The sequence below is a fragment of the Osmerus eperlanus genome, chromosome 9, assembly GCF_963692335.1.
Source record: "Osmerus eperlanus chromosome 9, fOsmEpe2.1, whole genome shotgun sequence".
NCBI lineage: Eukaryota > Metazoa > Chordata > Actinopteri > Osmeriformes > Osmeridae > Osmerus > Osmerus eperlanus.
In genome coordinates, this window is record NC_085026.1 from 14,364,174 (window position 1) to 14,387,311 (window position 23,138).

At 50.3% G+C, this 23,138-nt stretch overlaps 2 protein-coding genes across 3 annotated transcripts in view; both read right to left on the bottom strand.

The window, feature by feature from the left end:
* The window catches only part of nubpl (nucleotide binding protein-like), a 143,542-nt gene that overhangs the window by 108,191 nt on the left and 12,213 nt on the right, over positions 1 to 23,138 (bottom strand). The gene's annotated exons all lie outside the window — the stretch shown is intronic.
* arhgap5 (Rho GTPase activating protein 5) lies at positions 318 to 22,266 on the bottom strand. Of its 2 annotated transcripts, none has more exons than XM_062469616.1 (8): positions 22,146 to 22,266; positions 16,492 to 20,378; positions 15,146 to 15,299; positions 7,263 to 7,340; positions 4,849 to 4,980; positions 2,601 to 2,706; positions 1,512 to 2,203; positions 318 to 1,455 (listed from the first exon to the last, which is right to left on the bottom strand). In XM_062469616.1, the coding sequence occupies exons 2-7, from the start codon at positions 20,206 to 20,208 to the stop codon at positions 1,885 to 1,887; spliced, it is 4,506 nt and encodes a 1,501-aa protein (XP_062325600.1). In that variant the 5' UTR covers positions 20,209 to 20,378; positions 22,146 to 22,266; the 3' UTR covers positions 318 to 1,455; positions 1,512 to 1,884. The 2 variants fall into 2 exon arrangements, with proteins under 2 accessions (XP_062325600.1, XP_062325599.1); XM_062469615.1 differs by having other exon boundaries at positions 21,929 to 22,256.

Here is a 23,138-nt window from a genome sequence, read left to right on the forward strand (position 1 = left end):
CTTTATTCATAAGATAGAAGGGAATTAAGTACAGTCAATTATTCTACCCCCCTCCCCCCAACCCTCCCCAAAAACGTTCTTAGTACATCATACCACAAAGAAATCTGATTATAGCTTCAACAAGATTATACAGAATTTCAGTACCCGATGGTATTTTTCTATATCAGCAAACTTATCTGCTGATAAATATATATACTTATATATACTTTTTTCCCTCTATTTAAGGGAAACAATTAGACATTTAACCAAAATATGATATTAGGAAATGACATCTTGCATGACAAAAATATAAAATAATGGATAAAATTTGACCCCTGTTTCAATGTTCCCTTAACCAAAGTTAGATAAAAATATGATCTGAATGAAAGTGGTTAATCATAAGTTCAAAGTCTTTTTTTTCTCTCTCTTTAAACAGTACATAATTGTCATTTTTTTAAGTGGCAAAAAGACATGCACATTTAGTTCAACAAACCAACAGAAGAACTACAAGAAAACATCTCTTGTTTGTCCCAAACATCTTTCAAACAAGGAACAGAAGATCAAAACGAACAGAACTCAGACTCCCAGGAGGCTTTGCAGCGCGTGCATTTCCGCAGAGATGTGCCATTTCGGTTCCGGAGTGGGATCCTCCCTCGGAGTTACGTGGCTCCAACAGGAGAGAGGAAGGAAACAAGGGGCTAGACCCACTCTGTCTGTGGTCTGGTCCTAGTCTGGTCTGGTCTGGTCTGGTCTTAACTTGGGTTTAGTCCTGGTATGGTCTTAACTTGGGTCTAGTCCTGGTCTGGTCTTAACTTGGGTCTAGTCTAGTGTAGTTGGGAGTCTGGGCAGGGCAGACCAGTCACAGTCTGGGCTGACCCAGTCTTTCACTGAAGTTCCTCTCCTTTCCTCCCCAGCGGTGCAAGCAGATGAGGGCGTTGATGGGGGCTTAGGGGGAGGATAAGACCACAGAGTCATCAGTCCCTTCACACCCCCGCCCTCAGTTAAATTCAGACACGTAAAAAAGAAAGGAATCCATCCATTCATCCATCCTTTCATTCATTCATCGGCAAATCATAAAAAACCACAACCAGGCAGACAAGAGCAGAGGGCGTAGCCTTTAAAACAGGTCGTGCATTGTCATCTTAACGTCTTAAAAGCAAACAAACAAAAAGAAACAGCTAGTATAAATATATCTTTCCTTATATCTTTGCAAGGTGTCGTGTTAGCAAATAATCCTGGCCCGTTCGGACCCCCCAGGCTCGGGGCGGCGACCGTAAGGTACTGACCAGTCCCCTCCCGCTCTGTGGTTTGAAACAGGTCAGGGCTTGAAAGTCACAGTTTATTTATCCTTCCTGGGTTCAGGGGTCAATCCCTGTCCCAGGTCAGGTCAGTCATCCAATGAAAGGAGCAGATCATAGGAGAAACGTTGCATCTCATTGTAGTGGGATTCCTCTCATCCTCCACCACCCCCGGGACCTCCACCACCCCCGGGACCTCCTTCCCCCCCCGGGACCTCCTTCCCCCCCCGGGACCTCCTTCCCCAGGCCCAGACCCTAGAACCAGCTCTGGAGGACCTTAGCACTGGGGAAGACAGGCCACAGAGGCTGGAAATCAAGAGGTCGAAAGGAAGCTTGACGGCAGGGGGACTGGAGCATGGTAGGAGAGTGAGGTGGAGGTGGGTTGTTTCTGATGTAGTCCAGCTGCAGGGAGGGATGGATATTCTGGGGGTGGAGGGTTCTAAGATGTTGGTCCAGCGGGTAGTGCTAGTCAGGGGGTCTACATGTTGGGTTCTGGCTGCAGGATGCACTGGGTGTACAGGGGCTGGAGAGGCTGGTCGTAGGCCTGGGTCTAAGAGGCTGGAGCTTGCTGCTGGGTTCTGGAGCCCAGGGTTAGGGGCTGGAGAGTCTATATGAGAGGATCAGGCTGCAGGGTGTGCTGGATCTGCTGGGGCTGGAGAGGTGGGGGGAGCTGCAGGGGCAGCAGGGCCTCCACCATGCTGCGGCAGTGTGGCGGGGGGGTCCCCTCGTTGCTGGAGCTCTCAGCAATGTCGCCCCCGTAGAAGAAGTAGTGGCTCTGGTGGATGAAGGACTCGATGACAGCCTGGTTCAGCTTGGTGGTGGACAGCGTGTCCTTGTTCTCAAAGTCTGGACGCATCAGCGTGGGCCAGAAACAGATGGACAAGTTGTCTGCTGTCATCAGGGTGGTCTTACTCTGCTGACTTACCCTGAACACACACACAAACGCACATTATAGTGTGAACAAAGAGTAGACTTTAATATGATCCTGTGAGGAGGATGGAGAGAGTTGGAGCGGAATATATGCTCAAATACTTCCAGGCTGCACTTCAGCTAAAGCAAGTCAACTCAAGACAGATTATATTAAGCTAACGTGAAAAGATTAAAAGTAAGATAGCTCCGATTTATCAACACAGAGAAAGGCCACAGCTATAACACAAACCCTTTAGCAGCAGTCGAACAGGAATGAGATGGAAATGGACCGAGCGGAACCTGACCCGAGGGTCAGCCCTCCTCTGAGATGTTCAGTAAACATGGGCCTGGTGCAGGAGAAGACCAGCTCAGAGGCATTGGGCAGCAGGGGGGGTGGGGGGGGGGGAGTCGTACCTGTTCAGGTGGGTGATGATGTATTTGAAGACCAGGTAGTTGACAGGGGGGAACTTGTTGACGATCTCTTTGAGAACTTGTAGCCTCTCGATGTGGTCCACGATTTCTAGGGAGAGCACAAGAGGAGTCTCTGTCACGCATGCGCACACGCACACACACACCTACTGTTGTGAACACCACTAAGCCACGTGTTTATCTACTATGCCGACTCGTTTGAATGACTGAGCTGTGCTTGATTACTCTTGCCTGGCCTAACTGAACCCATAATGCACACCTCAATCACCTGACACTGCAGAAGGACCCATGTCTGACACGCCCACTCTTATGGTGGCGAGGACAAGTACAGAATACAAGGTATTAGCAACAGCTATAATACCGACAGATTCCTCCTACACGGTTCACTCACTCACACACACACACACACACACACTAGGGCAGGGCGATTAGTTGAATTTGATTTGTAATTCCAATTTTGGCTTCCAACAGTTATGAAAACAAGACGGAGATAAAACTATCATTGTGCCGCACTCCTGTTTCGCAATGATCCTCTCGTCTTGTCTGGATTTGCGAATCCAGCGCACCCCTTTCCTTAACAGCAACACACCTTCACCCCTCCCTAGAAAGCTGTGGAGCTATGATGGGTAGCTCTGGAGTACTATGCTTGATGAATGACTATAGTTCCCTGTCCACTCAGCGGATAGACACTCACAGCTATGGCCTATATATCACAGCACAGCCCTTCAGACCTACAGCAGAACCAAGACCACAGTCCTCCGGGTTAGACCCAAGCCCTATAGGGGAACCCAGTCCCCTAGCTTTCCAGAAGAACCCAGACAACAGCCTCCAGGAGAGCCATACCGCAGTCCTATAGAAGAACCCAGCCCACTAGCTCTCCAGAAGAACCCAGACCGCAGCCCTATAGGGCAACCCAGTCCCCCAGCTTTTCAGAAGAACCCAGCCCCTTGGCTCTCCAGGAAAACACAGCCCTCCAACCCAGAGAACAGGGCAGAAGGCCTGGCCAGTAAGGAGCCCGCCGCCCCTCTTACCACCACCACCTCAGTACTGTAGCAGCAGCAGAACCACCATAGGAGGACTCTCCCTTCTGCCCCGCTGAGCAGATCTGCTCCCCGGAGAATCTCCCCATCCACATTTTTCAGTATTTCTCACTAGGCTCTTGCTTTATAACACTTACATACCCGAGAGAGGCAAGGAAGAGAAGAGGGGGAGAGAGGCAGGCATGGAGGAACTGAGGCAGAATACAGTGAGGGGGGATGGGTGAGGCAGGATGAAGGGTAGGGGGATGGGGATGGGTGAGGAAGGAGGCAGGGTGGGGGGGATGTGAAGGGAGGAAAGCAAAAGGGAGGCAGGGGTGAGGGAGGGGGAGGCAGGTCTATTTCTGGGACATTAATCTGCAAGCAGGCGGTTTCACCAGTCATCATCAGTAATACATTACTGGAGGCCTAGGATTAGTGCTCCATCTCCACACTTCAGAATATAGCAACACACACACACAGTGATGGATATACAGTAAACCCCAAAAAAGAAAAGAAAGGAGATACAGGTCAAGTCTCAAGACAGACGCAGGAGAGTAAGCCAGCAGCCTCAGCTCACATAACCACTACAGTATTGCCCCGGCCCCGGCCCCAGCCCCGGCCCCAGCCCCGGCCCCAGTGTGCATGTTACACTGAAGGTGGCGGCCCTTATCAGCTAGTATTCCTCACTGATTTGCTAACTGACTTTAGGAGAGAAGGTGACACTGCAGAAGGAGCGGATCACAACCCAGCATCAACAAACCAGTCAGCTCTCTAGTCTGGTACTGGTGGTACAGCCCTCAATCCAACACACACACACACAGCAACATCTGCTAACAGTTACACTGTAGAACAACTCACCCTCAACCCCAGTCTGGCCTCAGCCCAACATCATCAATCTGTGTTACCTGCTGCTAAATCACACACACATACGCCACCTGAGTGGACCCGCTCCAGAGCCCTCAGAGAGGGGGTTGAGTGTGTGTGGGTGTGTGTGAGTATGTGCATGTCGCTTTGTGTATGTATCTACGTGTGTGTGTTTCTGTGGGTCTGTGTGTGTGTGTGTGTGCGTGTGTTTGTATGTGTGCCAGTTAGTGTCTTTCTGTAAGTGTGTGTGTCTCTCTGTGTGTGCGAGCATAGAGCATATGTATCTGTGTGTGTGTGCATGTATCTCTGAGTGTGTGTGTCTCCTTGTGTGCATGTGTGTGTGTACTCACTGGCTGCCTCCACCAGCTCGGGGTGCAGGTTGTAGGGGATGAGAGGGTCGGGGAGGTCAGCGAAGAAGGCCTTGAGCGCTCCAGCGACGGCGTTCACTGCTACGTCCATCACTATCAAGTCCACACTGTGGTCTGGAGGAGAGACAGGTCACCATACAGCACTGAGGGAGATGGGGGGAGGAGGGGAGGACGGGGGAGGAGGAACCAGGAGGGGAGGACGGGGGAGGAGGAACCAGGAGGGGAGGAGGAACCAGGAGGGGAAGACGGGGGAGGAGGAACCAGGAGGGGAGGACAGGAGAGGAGGAACCAGGAGGGGAGGACAGGAGAGGAGGAACCAGGAGGGGAGGACAGGAGAGGAGGAACCAGGAGGGGAGGACAGGAGAGGAGGAACCAGGAGGGGAGGACGGGGGAGGAGGAACCAGGAGGGGAGGACGGGGGAGGAGGAACCAGGAGGGGAGGACAGGAGAGGAGGAACCAGGAGGGGAGGACGGGGGAGGAGGAACCAGGAGGGGAGGACGGGGGAGGAGGAACCAGGAGGGGAGGAGGAACCAGGAGGGGAGGACGGGGGAGGAGGATCCAGGAGGGGAGAACGGGGGAGGAGGAACCAGGAGGGGAGGAGGAACCAGGAGGGGAGGACGGGGGGGGGAGGAACCAGGAGGGGAGGAACCAGGAGGGGAGGAGGAACCAGGAGGGGAGGACGGGGGGCGGGAGGACGGGGGGGGAGGAACCAGGAGGGGAGGAGGAACCAGGAGGGGAGGACGGGGGACGGGAGGATGGGGGGGGAGGACGGGACAAAGGAAAGAGGACATGGGGGAGGAGGGGAGGGAAAGAGGGACACGGGGGAGAAGCAAGGGGGGGAGGAACGGGGAGAGGAGGGGAGGAGGAAGGGGGAATTAATAAGAGAGAAAGTGATGAGAGAGAAAGGAGGGAGAGGGAGGGAGAGAGAGAGTGTTTGGAGATTGTGAGAAGAGATGAGATGGTGAGGAGAGAGAGAGAGAGAGAGAGAGGGAGAGAGCTGAGATGGTGAGGAGAGAGAGAGAGAGAGAGAGAGAGAGAGAGAGAGAGAGAGAGAGAGAGAGATGAGAGAGAGAGAGAGAGAGAGAGAGAGAGAGAGAGAGAGAGAGAGAGAGAGAGAGAGAGAGAGAGAGAGGGAGGGAGGGAGGGAGGGGAGGGAGGGAGGGAGGGAGGGAGGGAGGGAGGGAGGGAGGGAGGGAGGGAAAATGGCCTAAGGTAAAGTGGCAGCTGTCACACTAGATCTTTGCCAGCCAGCAGGAGGGGACAGAAGGAAAAAAGAATCACCAGAATACATCTGGCATGGGAGAGAGAGACAGAGATAGGGAAGGAGAATGTGTGACAGTGTGTGACATAACGGAAGGATAGAGAGACAGCAGAAAGATCTGATAGTTCCAGCCCAGTGGACAGATAAGGCCAGATAGAGGCTCTTCTTGTAAACCAGGTGATGTAACTGCTCAATCCTGCACCACTTTCTGTCTGAGGGCCTCTCTACCTGGCCCTAGGTCTCTCGCTCTCTCTCTGTCACTCTCTCACTCTTTAACTCACTCACTCTCTCTCTCTCTCAGCCAGCCTGGCCCTCCTCCTTGCCTCCTCCTTGCCCCATCCTCTGTCTGCCTGCCTGATCTTTTCTCCTTCTCTCTTTCCCTCTCCCTGCCTGACCCTCTGTCACTCCCTCTGCACACCTGGCTGGCTCTGAGCCAGCTAACAGCAGACCACAGGACGGGCTGCAGGAGGAGGAACCAGGAAGCCTGGCCTCCGTTTCCCCTCGGGGACACACAGCAGTGCAGTAACGGACGCAGTCATGTGCCGCGAAGCTAAAGGAGAACTCTACGGGTTGAGCGCCACAGCCGACTGGTGTCGTGAGCTCGTCCCAGCAGGTCCATAACAGCACGGTCAGAACCGTTACAGCACTAAAGGACACGTCTCACTGGGGCAAAAACCTGTCAAAACTGTCCTGCCAAAATCACAATACGAATGAATGTTTCTTTCCCACCACAGGAGAGAGGCCTTTATGCTAGCTGTATGCCGTGTGTTCTATAGCTAGTGTGGACCCCCCTCTATTCTGTGGAGTAAACTATGCACCAGGACAATAGAGCCATTTGTGTTTGAAAGTTTGATATGATTCTATTTAGCCTGGTGAGTTTCCTTGTCCTCCTCTTATTAGCTTGTTAAACTGAATCACTGTTCTCTGCTGTCTTCATCCACCAACAGTCATTCTCTTATCCTCCCTCCCCTCCCATCCACTGGCCAGACATCCATATCCGTTTATCTTCATTCATATTGTAAAGGAGAACATTTCAAGGTCATAGAGGAAATGGGAGGAGAGAAGGGGCGGACAGGAGAGGGATGCAGCAGATAGGGACAGATGAGTAGATGGCCCATGACGAGGGGTTAGGTACCTGAATCAAACTGTTTCTGGATGTTGTCCTGGTCAGTCTTGTTGCCGCTGACCCGATACAGGCCCTCCGTGGTCAAACCTGAGACACAGGGGAGATACACACTTAGACCTGGTACCTTTCCCACAGACATTGAGGGACGAACTGCGGTCTGTTTGCACGATAAGGCACTCCCTCGCTGCGTCAGATGAGAGATCAAGGATAACGATAAAGGATGAAAAACACTGTTAAAATCACACTGCTTATCTCTGCGCTTATTGAGCCGTTTACACCAGCGGGGTGTTCAGGAGGGGCGGCCATCACTGCAGCGTTGACGACCTTGCAGCAACACACACGCACACACCTGAGCGCTGCTGAGCATGTCCCTGGGTGTGTGCATGCATGCCCACACACACCCTCAGCCCAGCCCAGTGCAGTGGGTATAGAACCCCACAGAGTCCTCCCCTGGCACACATTCCTGCCATACTCCAGCAAGTTCCAGCAGGCCCCTCTGACAAACTAGCCTCAACACCTCTGCTGTCCTCTACGGTACGCTCTGCTGTCCTCTACGGTACGCTCTGCTGTCCTCTACGGTACGCTCTGCTGTCCTCTACGGTACGCTCTGCTGTCCTCTACGGTACGCTCTGCTGTCCTCTACGGTACGCTCTGCTGTCCTCTACGGTACGCTCTGCTGTCCTCTACGGTACGCTCTGCTGTCCTCTACGGTACGCTCTGCTGTCCTCTACGGTACGCTCTGCTGTCCTCTACGGTACGCTCTGCTGTCCTCTACGGTACGCTCGGCTGTCCTCTACGGTACGCTCTGCTGTCCTCTACGGTACGCTCTGCTGTCCTCTACGGTACGCTCTGCTGTCCTCTACGGTACGCTCTGCTGTCCTCTACGGTACGCTCTGCTTTTCTCTACGGTACGCTCTGATGTTCTCTACAGAACGCTTTGCTGTTCTCTACAGCACGCTCACCTCTCTGCTGTGAGGTTCGCTGTGCTGTAGGACACAGTGAGAGCTGCCGCAGTGCTGGGCCTCACAGGCAGGTGTCACCCCGTCATGACTACAGCACAGGCAGGTGTCACATCGTCATGACTACAGCACAGGCAGGTGTTACCCCGTCATGACTACAGCACAGGCAGGTGTCACATCGTCATGACTACAGCACAGGCAGTTGTTACCCCGTCATGACTACAGCACAGGCAGGTATCCCCCCACATGTCTACAGCACAGGCAGGTGTCACATCGTCATGACTACAGCACAGGCAGGTGTCACATCGTCAAGACTACAGCACAGGCAGGTGTCACATCTTCATGACTACAGCACAGGCAGGTGTCACCCCGTCACGACTACAGCACAGGCAGGTGTTACCTCGTCATGACGACGACAGCACAGGCAGACGTTACATCGCCATGACTACAGCACACGTCCTGGCTCAGCTCTCTGAGCACACGGCTACTGGTTAGCCAGTGTTTCTCTGTCATGCACTTGCACTCACTGCTGGTGTTTGTGTGTGTGTGTGTGTGTGTGTGTGTGTGTGTGTGTGTGTGTGTGTGTGTGTGTGCGCGTGTGTGTGTGTCCTGCCTGACAAAGTCAGCAGAATGCAAGCTCACAGGCAGAGAGACTTGAATGCATACACATAGATCGCTTTACAGACACAGGGAAAACACCATGCCAAAAAAGATCATGTGTAGATACTTTAAGTGTGTTCTTTACTGATTCATGGCATGAATACTACGACCTGAGGAAGCTATACACAAACCAAAATACCAAATGGTACCAAAGCCTTTTGGTATTTTGCATATTGTGTCTTCATTCCCAAATGCCATGTTAAAAAAGAAAACTTACTCCAGGGGGTGGCCTTCTTCCTTTGACCCTGACCCAAGGCCAGTGGGCCTTTCCCGCACCCTGACCTTAAACACCAGGTTACATAACACACAGCTGACCCTAGATCAGCCCAACAGCTGCAGGGTTTCTTGCTGCTGCCAGCTCTTTATTTAGTGAGTGTGGGAGGAAGTTCACAGACAAGAGAGACAGTGAGGGGAAGGGAGACCGTTTTTAAAATTGGGAAGTTCTCCCACAAGCCAGGGCAACAGGGTCAACAGGTTAAGAAAGACAAGTATAAACGAGGCCTCCCTCTCTATCTCTGGTCTCTCTCCCTATCTATCTGTGGTCTCTCTCCCTGTCTCTGGTCTCTCTCCCTGTCTCTGGTCTCTCTCCCTGTCTCTGGTCTCTCTCCCTGTCTCTGGTCTCTCTCCCTGTCTCTGGTCTCTCTCCCTGTCTCTGGTCTCTCTCCCTGTCTCTGGTCTCTCTCCCTGTCTCTGGTATCTCTCCCTGTCTCTGGTATCTCTCCCTGTCTCTGGTCTCTCTCCCTGTCTCTGGTCTCTCTCCCTGTCTCTGGTCTCTCTCCCTGTCTCTGGTCTCTCTCCCTGTCTCTGGTCTCTCTCCCTGTCTCTGGTCTTTCTTCCTGGTGAGGCTCCCAGCCTCGCTGGTCTGGCCTCCTATATCTCTCACATAGCTGTAGTTTTGGTCCCCTGCTGTGTTGAATGGCTTCGAAACAGACGTGGTTATTTTTAAACCAATTTGTTGTGGAATGTGTGAGTGCATGGGAATCTCTGCTCGCCGCTGTAGGACAGTGGTGATAGAGAAGACACCGAGAGAGGAAGTAACTGTATGTGTGTGTGTGTGTGTGTGTATGTAAGGTGTTATCACAGAGGAATGTGAACAGGCACTAAAACACCACCCCTGGTAGAGAAGCAGATTTTACAGCAAGAGACGGACGTATGGATGGATGGAGGGAGGGATGTAGAGGCAGATAGGAGGAGAAGGCAGAGCAGGGTTCTTATCTGAGGCCTGCAGCAGTGCTCCTTCTCTCACTACTGAGAGACAGCTGGAAGCTAGTCATTACCATAAACACTGTCTGCCCTCCTTCTACACTCTCTCTCTTCCACCTCAGTCCAGCTCTCATTCCCTGAATCTCTCTGACAGTCTTAGTCTGTCTCTCTGGCAGTCTGTCTCCCAGCCTCAGTCTGTCTCTGGCAGTCTGTCTCACAGCCTCAGTCTGTCTCTGGCAGTCTGTCTCCCAGCCTTAGTCTGTCTCTCTGGCAGTCTGTGTCACGGCCTCAGTCTGTCTCTCTGCCCCAGTTGGTCAGTCTCTCTGATGGTCTGTCTATCTGACAGTCTGTCTATCTCTCTGCCTCTCCTTTCAGCCAGCCAGCCATACAGGCAGTGAAGTCTGTCTAAGATACTCCATCCTCTGCCCCAGAATCACAAGCCACGGTCAGATGACTCCATCACAGTGTAAACACTGGACATCTGTCCCTCTCTGTCTGTCGCACACACACATGCCATCACCCCCCCCCCCATCAGCGCTCAGTCCAACTGGTCTCTGATGCATCTCAGGCGGATGGGCCGGATTTAAAAACAGCAAATGCATCATTTGATGGAAGGATGGAGAGATGTCGGACTGTAATATAAAAGAGAGAGCAGTACTCCCCCCTCCTCTTCCCCAAGTCCCCCCATCCCTCTTTGCCTTTCTCACTCACACACCAACATTGGTTGCATTATACTAAAACATTAACAGCTGCGAGGTCTATTAAAGCCCACAGCCAGACCTAATAGGACAAACTGGGATGGATTACCATGGTAACAACAATGGACTTTGAATCAAAAACCGTTTAGGACAAAACTACCCAGCAACAAGCTTAACTTCTACTCACAGCCTTGTTGACAGTAGTACAGTTAGGTATTGACTTTTCCCAGGTCCCCCTCCCCCTCCCCTCATCCCCTCATCCCCTCCCCCCCAACATAAAACTTTGTTATAAGCTTGTGTCTGATGAAGCACTAGTGTTGCTGCTGACTGCACATCAGAACACCTTTCTGACAAGCCCAGAATGTTCCTCCACTAAACCATTTCCTCAGCTGGCCTAGAAAAGCAAGAGTTGTTTGGAACGGATTTGTCTGCAAGGTGCCAAACACGAACGCTCACACACACACACACACACAGGAACGCACACACTAATCAGGCTAGGAGTGTTAGCACAGCCTAACACAATGATCCGCTCATTCAAACGCTTTACTGTGAGCTAGAAGCCCTGGAATTAATACCTGGGGTGTTGCCGACTAACCACTAACACCCCTCTCTCTCTGTGTGTGTGTGTGTGTGTGTGTGTGTGTGTGTGTGTGAGGAAGAGAGACGGAGAGAGATTGTGTCTGAGAGGGGGACTGTGTGTACGTGCGTGTGTGTGTGTGTGTGTGTGTGTGTGTGTGTGTGTGTGTGTGTGTGTGTGTGTGTGTGTGTGTGTGTGTGTGAGAGAGTGTTAGTGGAGACTTTGCTTGGCTCAACAAACATGCCCACAATTAGGTGCTGACAGGCCAAGAAGCAATGTGGCTTGAAGCCTGAATCTAAAAATCACATCAAACCTGTAAAAATCAATCTTTAATCACTGGAAACGCTTGCTAGTGGATTAGCCAAAATCTGAAATAACTCAATCTAATTTATAATAACTGAATATAAAACAAGCCTGAATATAAAAAGCACTCAAATATTTACCCACAAGTAAATTATTAGAAAAACTTGTCAGTGGATCAGGCCATTACTGGCAGGGAAGGTAAGAGACCGAGAAGAGAGAAAAACTGAGTCAAACCTACATTCAGGCTTCCACATGCTGGCCAGTAGCCAGTACTCTCTCTAGAGAGAGGAGAGGAGGAGAGAGGATGGTCCTAGCTCCAGACCAGTACTCTCTCTAGAGAGGAGGAGAGGAGGAGAGAGGATGGTCCTAGCTCCTGACCAGTACTCTCTCTAGAGAGGAGGAGAGGAGGAGAGAGGATGGTCCTAGCTCCTGACCTAGGACCAGTGTTGTATTCTTACATTTACATTACATTTAGTCATTTAGCAGACACTCTTATCCATACAGTAAGTACAGGGAGATTCTCCCCGAGGCAAGTAGGGTGAAGTGCCTTTCCCAAGGACACAACGTTATTTTGCATATGGCCTGGAATCGAACCGGCAACCTTCTGATAATAGCCCGACTCCCTAAACGCTCAGCCATCTGACCCATTCTTCCCCCTGATGATTCGAGTTTGAATGTAAGGAGGGGGGAGCTGACCCCAGACCTGCTACTAGTAGCTAGGAGAGGATGATGTGTGTTGACAGTACTGTCACCTCGTACACACTCACTCACTTTATCTGACTGGCTGGCTAGTATCCCCAGGACACAAACTGGAAAAGAAGGAGAGAGAGAGAGAGAGAGAGAGAGAGAGAGAGAGAGAGAGAGAGAGAGAGAGAGAGAGCGAGAGGGCAGGAGAGAGGACCAGTCTACCAATAGGGAGGATGCTACAACATTGGTGAACCTGCTGCGTCATCCTAGCCTCCAGCAAGGTGCCTCTTTCCTTCCTTCCTCCATGTCTCTCTCTCTCACACCCCTCCCTCTCTCCATCCCTCCGTCACCCATGCAGCCCAGCAGAGGTCAGCAGCAGTGGAGGAGGTGGCCTCATGAATAACGCATGCAGACAGACAAACCCTTCAGTTAGTCGGGACACAGATCCCCTGCGTTGTGGGAGTGGAGGGGGAGAGGATGACAGAGTACACGGGAGGAGAGGACAGAGAGAGGAGGCGAGAGGAGAGGAAGGGCAAGAGGGACATGGGGAGGACAGAGAGAGCGAAAGGAAAAGGCGGTCATCAGGATGTGAGGTCATCGTTCCAACACTGCCACAGTCCACCAGCTGACAGTGGGCACAGCTGGTACCACACTGCACGTCACACACCACCCCCCCCCCCCCCCCCCCCCCCCCACACACACACACACACACACACACACACACACACACACACACACACCACACACACACACACACACACACACACACACACACACACACACACCCCCAGTGCCACCTCCTCTCCTCCGCCTCTCATTCTCTCTCCTTATTACCGTCTCTTCTCTGTGCCCTCTATTCCTTCCTTCCCTTCTGTTCTCTTTCCTCCTCTCCCCTCCCCTTACCCCCCAGGCCTACTGAAGCCTCTAGAAGGGCCGTGACCAATCACCTGAAAATGTAATCCTACACAGCTCTGCTCCTGTCTGCAGGGCACTATACACCAAGGAAGGGGGTAGGAGTTGGGATAGAGAGAGAGAGAGAGATGGAAGGAGGGAAATACACTTACAGCAATACAGCACACAACACACTCCATGATCCCTTGATACTGGCGTATTCAGTCCCAGCATGGTCGGTTCGAAGTTGCGCCAGGCTAGGTTAGCAAAATTGACTGGTTGAGGACTAGTGGGATGGTAGGTTAAGCTAGGTTAGCATGACGACTGACTCAGGGCAGCCTGACAACCTCAGTCCATTCAACAGGGGGATGACGACAGAGGGATGAGGAGAATACTAACTAAGCAGAACACACCAGCGTTCAAATGCTAAGCGCGTTTCCTGATGTCAGGGTCCGTCTCAACGTATCCGATTCTTTTCCCCCTCATATTAAATCTTAAAAAACCTTTTGATGTCGGCCAAGTATTGAAAAGACCTTGAGTGAAACTGTGTCCTGCTCACAGACAGCGACATTACAGTGGGACGAGGACGGCTGGCTAAGTATCTGCTGGGTGGCGCAGAGACGGCAGCTGCGTTACAGACAGGCGACATGGCACCAGAGAGCCCGCACAGCCAGAGAGCAGCACAGGGCACAGCCCAGAGCAGCCGCAGGATTGGTCCGACGGAGGGCTGGAGAGTGTGCCGGAAAAAGCAAATGAGCGATCACATTCGACAAACAAATGTGAGGTGACCCGGTTTTCCTCTCCCTCTCTCTTTCTCGCTCTCTCTGTTGTGAAATGGAGGAGAAGAGTCTGACTGAACTATATGTACGGAGAGCATGTTGAAACTAGCACGCAGAGCCGGGTTTGTGTGGCAGGGTGTGGGAAGGGAGGGACATGGAGGGAGAGGGAAGAGAGCTGGGCAAAGAGAAAAACAGCAAAAGGGGCAAAGAAAGAGCAGAGGGTAGAGAGAGAGACAGAGGGAGAGAGGGAGAGAGAGACGGAGGGAGGGAGAGGGAGGGAGAGAGAGGGTCAGACAAAGAGATAGATAGAAATACCAAATGCTGATTTCCCCCCCAGGATTCACATTGCTTAAGAGAGCATTGATGCACCTTTTCATCAGGGAAGGGCATTGTAGCACTGCACTCAGATTAGAGGACTGGTAATGGAACACACCACTCCTGCGCTGCTCATACACAGCCAGGGGCAGAGACGGCCCTCTCACTGGCCATGTCCCATTTCAGCCTCTATCACCTCCTTACATCTACAACCTACTTCAGACGTCCATGCCAACCCTTAGAACCTACGAACATAGGTCACCTCAATCCTGCTACGGCACTGGTCCCATTCCATCCCGGCTTCGTGGATGTACATCCTGCTATGACCATCTACCTTGATCCTCATCACGTACCCACCTAACCTGTACCTACGACCCTATATACGCTGACAGATCTGAGGACTTATGATAGACGTAACCAATGCAACATTGGTAACCGCGCTGTGTGTCCCATATCTTCAGATCTGGACTAGTGTCCAGGGACTTGAGCCTAGGGAGAAACAGCCACAGTGTGCATCTGGAATGAGGCCTCTGTTAAACGCCAACATGCTCACTGGAGACGTTTATTAATCGTTTCCTCTTTCTCTCCCCACTCTAATAAACCGCCTTTCAAAGGGACGTGTAGTGGGGAGAGTGCAGGGTGGGTAATTAAATGCGTTATGACGTTGATGCATTTGGACGGTTATCTGATTCTCTCCCTTGACGGAAGCGCAGCAGGCCTGCGGAGTTCACTTCCCAGTTCCTCATCATAATAAAGAGCAAAAAAGAACGCTGCGAAATGGGGGGGAAACGGAGACCACGAAAGGAGACGATGAACCTACCGGTACGTTCGATGTAGTCGACACACTTCTCTATGAAGAGAGGGATGGGTCGCTCGTGTGTGACCAGGCTCTGAAGAGGAACCCCAAAGTAGTTACTCTCCCAGTTCCTCCTTGTCGGGGGGTACAAGGGTTTAGGAGGTTTGGAGGATTTTGGCTGAGAAGACAGAGAGAAGGTGAAAGAGAGAGAACAAGAGAGACAAACGTTATTTCTCAAAGGACAAGTCGACTGCTTTGATTCTCAGCTCAAGCTCTTCAAAGTGTCATCATCCCACACACAACAACTGAAATATTATTGAACACGATTATTGTGACTAAATACCTTGTCGGTAATAATATTTCAAGTCCAAAGTGTTTCACTCATTCTATGGCCTGGTTATCAAAGAAAGCTAGTGTTCCAGAACTCAGGTGGCATTACTCTTGGGAAATAGAGTCTTATTATGGATAGACGGAATCTGTGAGTTCCTTTCTTCGCCTTTCTCTCTTTCATATTCTTTTTCATAGACTTCAAGCCAAAGGACACCAGTGAAACCTCATGCTTTTCCACAATAAAAGATACATAAATGAGGACATAAGTGCACAGAGCAGGCATTGGGTGAAGAACCCAGGCATAGCTTAAGAGAAGGAAGGGAACCAAGAAATACATAAATAAGGATTCATCAGATATAACATCTTCAGCATTCTACCAAGAACTACACAGGAAGCCAAAGGGCAGACTAAATCTTATTCAAGTGGCTCCAATGTACTGTCATAGATCACATGTGCAACATGTTGGTTTCGTTCTTTTTACATTTCTTGTAGAGGAACCAAACAGCTCTGTTTGTACAGAGTCAGATTCATGGCTCTCTCCATCGGCCTGTGGATTTCCTCCCCACCCTAGGAACTCTGCCTCTAAATGCCTGTAACATCTGGCTGACTAGAGACTGTAGAAGACTACAGAGAAACTAGAGGGATCTTGGACATGGAGAAAATAGTGCAGTAGACACGGGGCAGTTAAGAGAAGCATGGGCTCTCACTTGACACTAAAGGCAGCTTATACATTCCTCAACTGCATGTGTTTGCCAAAGCAATGGTATGACATCACAGTCTCAGGCGTAGAGTTGCTTAAACATTACAACTGTGGCATGTCTCTGGGCTAAACACTGTGAAACGTGTATGTGAGCGTGTGCATGTTGTTATCACCACTTAAGCATCAGCCTATATGTGGAACAGGAACAAATGAATATGTTACAACACTACACACATTTAGAACATTATAGCCTTTAGACCATTTAATAGGCCTGTGACTGCATAACCCATCAACTAAAATATGACAGAAAAGTGATAGGGGCTGAGCCATTTCAAGTTACCTTTTTAGGTTCTTTAGTCTTTGGTGTCTTCTTTTTCTTCATCCTCTTGTCATCCTGTTCTGGGTCGGAGGTGATGGCGGGATTGTCGATCCCTCCCTTCCAGGGGTCAGCGGGGGACAGCAGGGGGTCTTCTTCACTGCCTCGGTGGGCTCTTCCCTTTTTCTTCTTCTGTGTGGCTGGGCCTGACTCCTCATCGCTAAGGTCAGAGTGAACCCTGCGTTGGTACGCCTTGGTCTTGCTAAACAGGATCTTGGAACGGTGCTTGTATTTGGAGGGCCGCCTGGCGGCCTGGGACTTCCTGTCGAAGCCGTTCTCCTCGTCGCCGTGCAGCACGTGGAGGCCTCCGAAGGAGTTTCTCATCTTGACTATGCGGCTCTGGGTGTCCTCCGGGACCGCGTAGATGTCGTCGTTAGCGAAGCCCTTGGGTTTGAGGAGCGTGTCCACTGGGTCGGCGTAGTTGTCAGAGGCCTCCACGTCCTCTCCGTGGGCCGTGGGGCCGCGCGTCCGCCGGTTGCTCTTCATCCCCGCCTCGATGGTCTTCAGCAAATTGGGGTCCAGCTTCTTCACGTTGGGCTTGGGAAGGACCGGCTTGGGCCTGACAGGGGGAGGCACTTTGTGGTTGCGCTCCTGGTCTCCTATGGGGGTGCTGTGGACTGGGTACTCGTTTCCTTCCAGGTCTATCCGGTACCGGGCCCTCTCGCTAGGGGTGGGCAGGAGCTGGACATCATCCCCAATGGGGCTGTAAGGCGGTGGGGCCTCTGTGTCGTCCTCTGAGTCGGGGTAGTAGCTGTATGCTGGAGAGTGGTTGTGAGGAGACTGGGGGAAGACAAAGTCCTCACTTGCTCCTGTGCAGTCTCTGGAGCTGTCCAGCATGAACGAGCTTTCGATTCCGCACTTCTTCTCGAGGACCTCGTTGAAGAACGGCGTGAAGACCTCCGTCTGCCGGTGGTACTGTGACAGCGAGTAGAGCGCCGTGAACTTGGCTGCGATCTCTGTGGCAATGTGCTCACCTTCAGTCATCAGCTCCTTGATGGAATCGTTCTCGAAGAAGTCCGCCTGGCTGTCTGTGATGGCCACCATCTGGACCGGGATGACATCCTGTACCTCGGCCAAGAAAGCCCTCAGCATCGCCATCGAAGCCTTACGCTTGGCTGAGTAGACCAGGATGTAGCCATGGACTAGCTCGTCTTTTCTGATGCCTATGGAGGAGTGGTAGGAGATCACGGTCACTTGTATCCTCCGACGACTGTCCCCGATGATCTTGTCCAGGATTAGGGTGTTGCTCTGGCCGGGCTGGCCTGCACTGCAAGAGTGGGAGTCCAGGAACGGAGAGAGGATGAGGTCCACACTGAACGGGTCCATGCACATGGCACACATGACAATCCTCAGGTCGGTCTCCGACATGTCCTTGATGGAGGGCAGGGGGCTCATCACGTCAAAGTTGTGCTTCAGGCCCTCCAACACCCCTCGCAGAGCCTGTTTGATTTGAAACTCGTTGAACTTCCTGGGGAAGGCCCCTGAAGGTATATCTACAAAGGTGCACTGCAGCTTATTGGCCAGCTGCTGGCCCTGGTGCCTCAGGATTGGAGTGTTTTTACAAACATTGTCTCTCTGATTGGCTAGTATCAGAATGAATGGCAACGGCTGGCTGAACCTCTCCCTCCTGTTCTGTGCAATCTCCGCCCTAATCCGGCCTATGCAGTCACCTATGCAGTTGAGTGATTCTATGGAGCTGAAAACGCAGAGGATACCGTGGGGTTTGAAGGTGGATACCCACGTGTGGCTGAAAAGCAGTGTTGAGTTGACGTCGACCGGCAGAAGCTCCAACTCGTATATCTTACCATCCAGGGTGTACTCGTCGTCTGTGGACTGAGCTCTGATTTCATTGGCCAGCTCTTGTGCGAGTCCCTCCCTTCCCAGGAGACACAAATTGACTTTATCAATGTTGGCACTGTTATAGTAGAGATTAGAACGACCATGGTCGAGCTGCACCAGCCTGTTAGCAAGGACCTGTTCTACTTTCAAGTCCACGCAGCTTTGGCCACTGAGACATGTCTCCTTTGTCGGGTGGTAAACAAACCCAATGTGCTTGAGTAGTAGGGACTCCCTGTCTGGGGCTAGCTTCTGTAGAGCTCTGTACCGGGGCTCCTCATTGAGCACTGCATGGATCTCACTCATCTTGTCACAGCTTGGGGTGGCATTTAAATCCAGGTCATAGAACAGCTCTGCATGCTCAAAAAGCATTTCCTGAAATTCCTCTCTGGCCCTTTCAACTATTTCCTGCTGGTGGCGTCCGTAAACATCCCGCCGATCGGCCTCTGTGATATACTTGTAGGCCTCGTCTTCCATCACAAAACACATGACCTCCTCCCATGGCTGGCCAGGGCTGATGAAGTGGACCCTGTCCAGGGTCTTCTTAAAGCGGTCCTTCATCTCCACTCTCCTCTTCTCTGAGAACAGGTGCGCTACGTGGTTGTTATAGATTCTCTCTCCGTCCGCTGTGTCCAGAATGTCAAAGGGCACTCTCCTATCGGTTTTGTCGATGTGTTCCGTCTCATACCAGGGTGTTTGGTCTAGAACCACGAACCAGAACTGGAACTCGGCCCGACTCCTTATCAAGTTCTGGGCTTCCATCCAGGTCAGGTTGTCGATCTCTTCTAGATTGTTGAGAAGATTGTTGAGGATTTTGGGCAGGCTGGTTAGGTAGTCTTCTTTTCTTTTCTTGATGTGCTCCTGCTTCAGCTGTTGGATGTGCTTGTTGAAGGTGTTTCTGGCCTTCCTGGTTCCCTCCAGGGTGATGTATTCCTCATAGTCTGGGTGGCTCTTCAAGGTGTTCATCACCATCTTCCAACTCGTGTGGTAATCTCTAACTGTCTGCACAATGAGCTTCTCGAACCTGTCTGACATCGAGGCGACCAGCTGACGATGTACTTTGTAGGCCTCTAGGTAAGGGATGGTTTTGGGCTTCCCTCTCGTCTTGTCCATCTGCTGGATCAAGGCGTTGAAACACAGCTCCACGTTGATGCTTGATTTAGCGGCGGTTTCGATGACCAACAGGCTCTTTTTGCTGGCGGCGAACGCCTGCAAGTCCCTCAGGTACTGCTCCACGCACTCGTCACACTTTGTCGCCGCAAAGACGACCGGCTTTTTCGACTTGGCCATTTGAGTGTAGAGGCTGTTGACAAATTTCATCTGGTCGTCAAATTTCCTATTGCAGCCTTTGCTCACGTCCACGCACAGCACAAATCCATCAACGTTCAGCTTTCCATCGGGCATCTGCTTCTGATCAAAATCCTGTTCCAGGCCGAGCTGGTCCGTGCAAATGTACATTAGCTTCTCCGCTGACTGCAGCTTAGAGGTTGCAGCCCGCTTTGTGTAGGGTTGCAGGTTTGTGCTGCGATGTGGTAAGAAAGTCTGATCGTCAATAAATTCAGTCTGTTCAACGATCTGAATCTTACACTCAAGACCGTCATCACTTCGGTGGTGCACCTCCCCCCAGTACAGGAAGTGATCATTGTTTACCACTCGACCCCCAAAGTCAATTGTGCTCAACACAGAAGTGTGCTCGCTATAGTAGCTGTCTGCATTGGGGCGCACATATCTGTTGCAAAGGCAGGACTTGCCCACGCCACAGTTGCCCTTTTCCTTCTCAGTCCCTGAGAGGCCCACCACGCTGACAGCAAATGTTGGGGGGCGCGCCTCCTTGTTCTTGGCCATTATAGACCCCCGCTCATCGCCTGGTCACACAGAGGAAAGGGTATCCAGCTATCCATCCAGTTTCATGACTTAGTAGTGGTGAGGGGACATGTTCATGGCTTTTCCTTTTGTAGTTGTAGACTCCACTGTTCTAGGTCCTTATGCTTCTCTCCCTCTAGTTTCTCACCTTCCTGAAAAACAGTAAACAGAGGGAACTATTAAAAAACATGTTTGTTTTATATGAAAGCATAACACAGGCTGTCCTAGAACAGTTAAGTCATCTATTCTTTTCAAGGAACTGACATTTCTGAATGGATGAGCAACACAAATGAACTGATGAACCTCAACAGTCAGAGCTGCCAGGGTAGGAGACGAGAGAGTAATTTGCTCAGTGATCCTTTTCTGCTGTGTAATTTTTCCTACCCGGAGAAACGGTCAGAGGAAAAAGAGCTGCTTTCAACCAATTTGTGCTGAGGATAAAAATGGCATGCAACTTCAGCCTTTGACAGCCAGTGACCTAGAAATGATTTGCTTTGCGCAGAGAATAAAATAGAACATCTCCAAGATATCACATTCATCACTCAAAGGCAAACACTTATTTAGTGAACTGATACAGACATAACAGATGTTCATTACTGTCATCATTGCAAATACCTACTTTTGGCTCTTTGTATTACACAAACCCAAACGAGCTTTATTTGACAAAAAAAAAACTTGACTCAGTATGTTACACTGAGTCAGTTACCAATGAATGGTTAAGATACACACCCTAACCAGTGTACCAGTCATTGTGTAAACAGACTAGGATGTCAATCAAGTTCTTGCCTCATAAAAAAGCTAATGCATCAGTCCCAGTCTATGAATCTGAGCAATCATAAATGCTCCCCTGCCTCCACATCGGCTTGCTGGTTGATGTCTTGCAACACCCCCAGCAGCAATACATCACCTCCAAGCACACTCCATGCTGAAGAATAACTGCCAGTAAGAGCATAACGAAAAAACACACATTTCATCCAGGCAGTAGTTCCCTAACACTCAAGAAAAGCAGAAATAAGTGATGTGATTCACTTGAGTGATTCCCCGACCTTCTAGACAAAATGCTCTGAAATGCACTGGTTTTAAAAGGTGACCTGCAGCATTGTGTACACAAAATAAGAATCGTTTGACACACAAGCAATTATCAAAAGCTAAATTCAAGCATTACGCTAAAACTTCTCAACGTATCGAAATCAACTTGACTTTCATCGGAGGTCCAACTATTAACCCAGTCTAACGTCACAGACAGCTAGTACTCATGAAACCCATCCCAATAAAACCAACATTAGTTATGTTAGCTTGCTTGCTGGAAGACTAGCCCTATTAACAAGTGGCAACTGCCTGACACACTACCAATATGATACCAATATAAATGGTTGATTTAAAAACGGTCGCATGACACTATACAATATTAACAAACTATGTTGACTTAACACTTGAATAACAAGTTATTAGCTAATGATTGCCAAAAGACTAACCATGACATCTGCCAAGCAATCAAACTAGCTCAAAACAGTGGGCCTTGCCCATATACAACGCAAAAAACGCTTGCTTTCACAGCTTAGCTTGGCTAGCTGGCGTTAGCTTGCCAGACATGGATAGCTAGCTGAGCGAACAATACATTTAACGGAGAGTGAAATCTAAAAGAAAAAGACATTATTAAGAAATGTGTCAGTACCCTTCCTTAAATCTTAATGTATACAACCTCAATTTGATAGTCCCGGAGAATTCTATGCAGAGTCTGGTTTAGTAATGAAGAAAGTCGATGCAGCCCATTCCAAATACATTCCCCTAGCTAACATGGTCGCTCCCAGCTCCCGAAAGCACGAAAAAATATAGCATTCCAAGTGTTTTTTTCAATCCACATAATTCGATTGATCAGTTCCTCGAGCCCCGCAAGTCGTATACAACACGCAGCATACCCTTTTTCTATTCCAGAATGTATTGTTTTCATATATTTTGTGTTATAAGTGGTATGCGTGTAATCCGAGCCCTGCTCCCTCCCCTCTCATCCCAGGCAGTAATGGCGACTGATGCATCCTGCTCTCACTCACTCTCTCTCTCTCTCCAGTAACTTTTCCATTAGCAGTGCTAGGTGCACGGGCCCGACGCGCGTGCATGGTTGCTATGGAATTGTGTGAATGAATACTTTCTGGGATTTTTGTATGCCTCACTAGTTCAGTGATTCAGCTGTGATGTGGTAATGATGATAATGAGGTGGAGAAAGAATAGGACAACAAACGTTTAAAATATCTCAACGCGATAGCCTATCGTGGCCGGTGGTACAAGCTGGTGAACGTCATCATCATCACAATGTTGAAAGCATTTAATACATATTACTGTAAAATGCTTATCCCAAGGGACGTTTCAGGCTATTTTCACAAGCAAATACACAACCATTGCACTGGAACTGTAAAAGGTTTATTTCTACTTAATATGCATTGCTCTATGAATCACTACTCTGAGACTGCAAAGCTATAAATTTGGAGCACCATTCAGCCTCATATGTGATGTTGCAGAGACAGAAAGGCAGACAGACAGACAGACAGACAGACAGACAGACAGGCAGACAGGCAGGCAGGCAGGTAGGCAGACAAATGGGATATTAGGTTCTCTCAACCGTGTTTTGTTTGGTTTGTGGTGTTCACATTGATCAGTTGATAGACTTCATTTAGTTGTTTTTCACGTAGTGTTGCTCTGGGGCAAAACCTTTTTTCATTATTTTGATGTACCCAAGGGCCTTTACTTTCACTCAACGGGTGGATTTTAAGAAGATTTGCCAAACCTTGTTGGCTAAGCCCTAGAATTCAGCTTGATTTGTGGAAGGGGGAGGGATATAGGACTCACATCTTACCCTCTGTCAACAATTTATTATTTCCAAATAGCTGTCCCCCTGTTTTACAGAAATAAACCTC